General features: G+C 42.7%; 1 protein-coding gene across 1 annotated transcript in view; it reads right to left on the bottom strand.

Annotated features, from left to right (window-relative positions):
* ptprfa (protein tyrosine phosphatase receptor type Fa) overlaps positions 1–7,657 on the bottom strand; it is a 461,575-nt gene that overhangs the window by 48,953 nt on the left and 404,965 nt on the right. Inside the window, exons 23-24 of the mRNA XM_070446207.1 lie at positions 6,018–6,064; positions 4,087–4,293 (exon numbers count right to left, since the gene is read on the bottom strand). Of these exons, the coding sequence (XP_070302308.1) occupies positions 4,087–4,293; positions 6,018–6,064 (254 nt within the window). The remainder of the gene's footprint in view (positions 1–4,086; positions 4,294–6,017; positions 6,065–7,657) is intronic.

Below are 7,657 nucleotides of genomic sequence, written 5' to 3'. Positions count from 1 at the left end.
AACAAGAGTTATGTCGAGTCCTCTCTGAATGTTTCACCACAGCATAAATTGGCATCTGATATTGTGCAGATGGTTGCAGTCATATCCTGCATAAATGAAGGACTCATATGGGCCAAAAGCCTTTGCACAAAGGTTCAAGGTCAAAAGGTCATGGTGCATCCCAGATTCTGATACCTGCTGAGAAAGACCTGGGATCTTGATCGACTCAATGACAGAAACAGCCATGAATAGCCTGACATCTCTGAGAACTGTTCATGTTCATTTCTCTGCTCATTTCTCTGCTTCCTCTTTCTCTCTCCATCGCTTCCAGGCTCGTCTCTCCCTCTTCTGTCTCGGTCTCTCTATTCTCTCTCTCCCAGGCTCCTCGTCTCTCCCTCTTCTGTCTCGGTCTCTCTATTCTCTCTCTCCCAGGCTCCTCTTCTCTCTCTCTTCTCCGTAGCTCATTCTTATACTTTTGGCAAAGTGCAGCACAAAACTTTATTTGAAAAATGGCAGCAGTCACGCCTCTTAGACAGAGTGGATGGAAGCCCAAACAAAAGAGGACATTTAGATATTCTCAGAGAGGGGGGAAACTTTGGGAGTGATCAATTTGAGAAGCACTATCTGATAGAAACGCAGCCCATAGAGTGAGTGAATAATGTACTGCCAGCGCCTCTACATTTACAAATGCAGCATGGGAATGCTGTGTATTGGAGAGATAATAAAGTGAGTGAAAAGCAGAGCTGATGCGGGGAAGGGAAGGGAAGGAGAGAAGACTGAGGAGTGCATAGGGCGAATAGTCTTATTTTTTCCATTGTTTCTCCCACAATCAGGCTTCCCTCTGGGCACAACACATCATTGAAACATGAGCATTTGGGTAATATTTGGTTGAGATGTGGATCAATGAGATTTCAACCTACAGTYTGTATATTCACCCACTCAAAAAGACAGCCASAGGTTTGTTGAATTCCCAACYTGCAATCACTGTGCTTTCAACCACCTAAAAGCACCACCAAATTCCAATGGAAGAATCAGGTCTGCTTTTTGGTTTAGTCGTCACCTAAATGTGTGTGATGCGTATACTTTTGTTTCAAAGTAGATTTGTTTAAGACTACCAAGAAACACTCATTGTGACCCTGATTCAGCKCCATGCAGTAAAAGGTTAAGAGGTCTCTCAATAATCATTCTCACGACAGCKCATTGGAAGTAATAAGTGACACATTTTCAAGAGCTTGGGACTATAAGTTTCTATCTGCATTTTTGTCAAAATGTATTTATTGACACAGCCTTGTTATTGACATAGCACCACTTGCGTCATGACTGCATCAGTACGGACCAAAGACATTCATGTTCATCACTCACCACGTTAGGTCATCAGATGCTCCAKTAAAARATGTCTCTGCAACAACAAATKAATGCTAGCTAGCTAKGTTCTTCCTCTTTGGATCTGCGTTTAGAATGTCTCCAATTTCGGGTTTGTGCGGTTGTTGGTTGAGCTTTATGTAACTCTGTAGCAAGTATGGTCTGTGTGTGTAGGCGCTTATTGCGTCATGATCGCTATTTTAGAACGCCCTTCTGGCCAATCAGAAACGAGTATTCACCAACTCTGCGGTATAAAGTACTCTAAATACCCCAGTTCATGTTGATAAATTCTTAGATTCAATAATTGAGGGTTTGGAACTTTGAAGCCATTTATCTCAGAATCATAATTTTGCAGATAGATCCTAAAAAGTCATTGGCAATGACATGTCAGTGCAGTGCAACATTAAACACTAAGATGATATTTGAACATATTGACAACGATCCCCTCTGGGTGTGTCTGAGGTGAGGGCAGAGCTCCAGGACCCCCCACTCCCCCCTCCCTTAATCCCCAGGCTACGACCTCTCTCTGTCTGTGTCTCGGTCTCTCTCTTTCGTCCTGTCTCTCTCTCGTTCTTTCAATCTGTCTCTTCCTCTATTTGTCTCTGTCCATCTCCCTATTTTCACTCTGTCTCTGTCTCTCTGCCTCCCTCTGTGTCATTTAAACAACTCTCTTTTTCATCCATAAAATCTCCCATAAAAAAAGGAAATCTCATCCATAACACCTTTACTGCATTCCTCTTCTCTTAGTACTGTATATTATTTCCCCAAGGCTCCCTCTACCACTCTCCATTCCTCCATCAGACTTATCTCTCTCTCTGTACCCCTCACTCTTTTCACCCCTCCATCACTCCCATTCGGTTCTCTCCAGTCCCCTCAGATGAAACTGACACCTTTTCTCTCTAATGCTCCCTCCTCTCCTCCCTCTCTCCTCCTCCTCTCCTCCCTCTCTCCATATCTCCCTCTCTTCCCTGCTGTAAGTGATCACACTGTTTATATGGCTTGTTTCTTTTATCCAATTTCACACTTCCAGGCTATGTTTACCAGCTATTGGAGCCACATAAAGCTGCAGTGCCCTTTTGCTCCAGTCTCCCGCCTCCCTCCTCCTCCTCTCTCCTCCTCCTTCCTCCATCCTGCCATCAACCCTGCCATAACTATAAAGCTGAGCTCACTTCCGTGTTTTCCAATGAATGTGATTAGCCTGCTATTTTTTTCTGGCCAGGCATGACTTAGATTCAATAATAATTCACTTTACTGGGTCACAGATCTGTTATGTGTCTGTCTGTCACTCTGCTAAAGAGAAATAACTGTGTTCTAGCTTAACAAAAACACAATACACTCTCCACAATGTATTGCTAACCAGAAGATGAAGAAAGACATAGCAATGGGCTGGCACTGTCGAGAGTTGGTGGTCCAATGGTTGTAAAATCAATTAATGTTTTTTATTTTTATCAACCATGCCATTATTTCCTCATGCAGTATACAGTGCATTCAGAAAGTATTCGGACCCCTTGACGTTTTCCACATTTTGTTACGTTATACTCTTATTCGAAAATTGATTGCATACATTTTTGTTCCTCATCAATCTACACACAATACCCCATAATGACAAAGCGAAAACAGGTTTTTAGACATTTTTGCATATACATAAAAAAAAAAAAACTTATTGACATAAGTATTCAGACTCTTTGCTACGAGACTCYAAATTGGGCTCAGGTGCATCCTGTTTCCATGGATCATCCTTGAGATGTTCCTACAACTTAATTGGAGTCCACCTGTGGTAAATTCAATTGATTGGACATGATTTGGAAAGGCAGCTGTGTAGCGACACTGTCAATCTGACAGAGCTTGAGAGGATCTGCAGAGAAAAATGGGAGAAACTCCCCAAATACAGGTGAGCCAAGCTTGAAGAGTCATACTCAAGAAGACTCGAGGCTGTAAACACTGCCAACGGTGCTTCAACAAAGTACTGAGTAAAGGGTCTGAATACTTCTGTAGGTGATATTTCAAAATTATTATTTTTTGCAAACATTAAAAAAAAAAAGGTTTTTGCTTTGTCATTATGGATATTGTGTGTAGATTGATGAGAAAAAAAACAACAATTAAATCAATTTTTAGAATAAGTCTGGAATGTAACAAAACGTGGAAAAAGTCAAGGGGTCTGAATACTTTCCAAGTGCACTGTATGTACAGTAAATAGATAGGGGAGACATGTTTTGAGGCTGAGGAGCTGTCTGAACTTCTGCAGTGAAGACCAAGGACACCAGCGAGTGCATCTTCTAAAGAGGAAACCAATTACGGTCACACTGAGTGAACTCTGACGACATGGGTTCACAGTTTCCCTGTGACACGTGCAGCACACGTAACCATGACTCACTACACAGACGTGAGACATACAGTGCTGCTGCTTCGTGCAGCTTGTGGCATGGCGACACCAGCGTAAGTCTTGGCTCATCTGTTACATAGCTATGTCACTGAGAGACGGGAGGAATATCACACACACAAAAAAAAGATTGTACTAAAATATAATAATTGGCAGGTTGCACTGTGTAGAATATGCATGGTAGACTCAAGGTGCATTTACAGTATATGACATATCCTTACTGTTGTATTAACAGTGCTAGTCTTTTAAGTTTGATTCTACATTGGATGTACATGTATCTCGGGGATGGTAATACTGTATGGAAGTTGTGTTATGTGACAGGACTACAGTATCTATGGATAGGGAGAAGTGGTTGTTTCACTTACAGATCCGTGGTCTTTGAGGGCAGCTAGTACGAAACAGAGGTACTGCTGCTGGCCCGGTAGAGGCTTGTTGTAGAAGCCGTTGTACTGCTTCTCGTCGCCTAGAGGGAAGGTGTCTGGCAGAGCGTCCATCTTGGCAGCGATGTAGGGTCTGAGGAACTCTTGGGTCTGTCTCCTCTTCAGGCTCTGGTCAGAACTAGCCTCCAGGAGCTGACATGACATCAGAYAGAAATACTTATCTGCATCCCAAACAGCGCCATTCTGTATGTGCACTATYTCGGAAATAGGGTGCCAATTGGAGCGAAGGCTCAAAGATACACAATCTCCTACCATTGTGGCTTTGAGCAAGGCACTTAACTTTATTYTCTATCTGTCCAGTTTGGGGTTTTGTTTTTATTGTGTAGAAACTACATAGTCAGTAATATAGAACACACATACTGTTCACATCAAATAAATATGTGTTCATAAACTGCGCCCATAGSCTACAATGAATTGTYCTTCTAGGCTCACAGGTGGGTTAAAATCTTATACTGCAAATGATGCATAGAGTAATTCAAGTTTTATAACATCTTGGTCCTGCAGCGAGGTTTCACACTTGTCCACAGTGGGCTGCTCCTCTCTTGTCTCTCTCGCCACTCGCACCTCTTTCTGACCTACAGCTGTGGTGAGAGGTCATAGCCTTTATTTAGACAGTCTCAGGAGTGTGTTCCCGTTGTGTGCGGAGTGGTGTTGTGTGTGTGTGTGGTGTGTGTGTGTGTGTGTGTGTGTGTGTGTGTGTGTGTGTGTGTGTGTGTGTTGTGTGTGGTGTGTGTTGTGTGTGTGTGTGTGTGTGTGGTTGTGTGTGTGTGTGTGTGTGTGTGTGTGTGTGTGAGTTGTGAGGATGTTCCTGTGTGCGTGTGTGTGTGTGTGTTCCTGTCTGTGTGTATGAGGTATCATTAATTCACTCCCTCTGATGGAAAGAGGGGGTAGGTAGATTTGTGTCTTTGTAGATTGTTTGACAAATTTCTTCTCCACCTGCCTCTTCAGTGAGCATCTTACTCTGTCTATCTGTCTGTATCTGTTGGTCTGCTTCTATCTCAACTCTAGCAGGGTCTACTGCATTGCAAGCACTTACCGGTCAAGGTAGTACAATAACCAGACAAACAGTATTCAAAGAGAATGTCTGAAGTATTCTACAGTTCTACTGGTTCCTAGAAAGTCAACATTACATTTTTATGTGAACCACCCCTATAACCTTGTTCCTCTTCTCCGCTCTTCAATACAACTTTAACCAACCCATTTCATGCAGAAAATACAGTTTCTCTAGTCTATAAAACTGCAGCAATAGCAATGATTTAGATTGCAGAGAAAGAAAAGGCTTTGACAATGAGAAAGCAGATCTTGCTGTCTCAAAGATGCTTTGGATGCAGGCATATTTACTTAACGCGCTCTATGGTTTTCTTTGATATTCAAGAGGCTGCACTTTTTCTGCAGACGACAGTAGATTGAGAGAAAGCAAACTCACGAGAAAGATATTGAAGCCCAAAAGGTCCACATTAATAAAACAAAGCAACAGAAATGCTAAGAGCAGCTATTTAGGAGTGTTTTAAGTGCCTCAAACACTCAGGAGAAGCAAAACTTGAAATGAAAAATAAAAAGCTTATTTTTTTAAATGGAAATCACCATCTTGCACAGCAAAGACAAACTGTTAAGGGCAAAAAGGGCAATTTACACGTGTAGTGAAAGCTGAGAATTCTGTAATCAGCAATTCACAGCATGATCTGTCGATATCGTCTTGTTCTTTGTTTTTGGGGGGGGGGTTAGAGACAAAATATATGAGGAGATTTAAAGATGCTTCATATTTAATGGGCTTGGTGCTATGGAAGAAAGCGATTTTTTTGGTCTGCGCCCAGAGAAGGTGCTGTTAACACACGCACACACACACACGCACTCACCTCATCCAAGTCCATATCTTCAGGGTTCTCCCACCTGCGTAGTGTGGGCTAGGGGTTAGGGGTTTAAGGTTAGGGCTTGGTTAGGTTAGGTTTAGGGAAAATAAGATTTAGAATGAGAATAGATGTTTTGGTCCCCACTTGGATAGTAAAACCAATGTGTGTGTGCAATGGAGTGAGCATTAGTGTGTGTGCGTGCATGGGTGCATGCATGTGAGTGTAACACGCTGTCCTTTTGGGTAAGCCTGAGCATATCTCACGATATCTGTATTGTCATAACATTCAGGCTCTGCTAAGGCCTCAATCCATCCATACTCAAACATAGATATGTAGTCTCTCATACCAAATAATGAATCCCCTGATGGACAAACACACGTATGCTATGCACACACATCCCCCCTCTTATGCGTCAACATCTTTACCCTGTTAACCTATGTAGTTACTTCTGTCACCAGAGGAATACTAGGATAAGTTTGGCTTTGGCTCTGATGTTTACTCTGGCTCTTGTTGGTGTGTGGTGTGTGTGTGTTGTGTGTGTGGTGTGTGTGTGTGTGTGTGTGTGTGTGGTGTGTGTGTGGTGTGTGTGTGTGTGTGTGTGTGGTGTGGTGTGTGGTGTGTGTGTGTGTGTGTGTGTGTGGTGTGTGGTGTGTGTCTGTCTCTAATCCAGAGTGTGATGAAAAGGTCTGGCCAGGGCATTAAGATACTGATTGTATGGCTAAATTCGTTTTTTTGTGTGTTTTTTTACCACTCATGCTGGCGCTGCTTTATTACGGCTTAGATGTTCACAGTTTCTTTTTTTAGAAACAAACACTTGAGTCAAGTAATTCACAAGTCTGCCTGAGTAGTAGGGGTAAAAAAAAGGTACCTTTTCTGAAATTGCAGGTTCTGCATTGGGCCCCAGCTTTTTTTATGAGTTAACATTTGAAGTGAACTCTTGAAGAAATTGCTTTCTGCTCTAATGGGAGAGTAGCATAGAGCTACAGTAAATCCAATCAATCCAATCCAATTGTATTTGTCACATGTGCCGAATACAACAGGTGTAGACCTTACAGTGAAATGCTTACTCACAAGCTTAACCAACAACACAGTTTTAAGAAAATACCCCCCCAAAAAGTAAGAGATAAAAATAACAAATAATTAAAGAGCAGCAGTAAATAACAATAGCGGGGCTATATACAGGGGTACCGGTACAGAGTCAATGTGCGGGGGCACCAGTTTCATGGTAATTGAGGTAATATGTACATGTAGGTAGGGATATTAAAGTGACTATGCATAGATAAAAAAAGAGAGTAGCAGCAGCATAGAATAGTAATGCAAATAGTCTGGGTAGCTTTTTGATTAGCTGTTAACAGTCTTATGGCTTGGGGGGGGGGAGATGTTTAGAAGCATCTTGGACCTAGACTAGGCGCTCCGGTACGATTGCCGTGCGAATAGTAGAGAGAACAGTCTATGACTAGGGTGGCTAGAGTCTTTGACAATTTTTAGGGCCTTCCTCTGACACTGCCTGGTATAGAGTTCCAGGATGGCAGGAAGTTGGCCCGGTGATGTACTGGGCCGTACCCACTACCCTCTGTATTGCCTTGTGGTCGGAGGCCGAGCAGTTGCCATACCAGGCACTGATGCAACCAGTCAGGATGCTCTCT

This window comes from Salvelinus sp. IW2-2015, linkage group LG13 (genome assembly GCF_002910315.2).
Source record: "Salvelinus sp. IW2-2015 linkage group LG13, ASM291031v2, whole genome shotgun sequence".
Classification (NCBI taxonomy): domain Eukaryota; kingdom Metazoa; phylum Chordata; class Actinopteri; order Salmoniformes; family Salmonidae; genus Salvelinus; species Salvelinus sp. IW2-2015.
The sequence above is the reverse complement of the archived record's forward strand: the minus strand, read 5'-3'. Positions and strand labels throughout refer to the sequence as shown.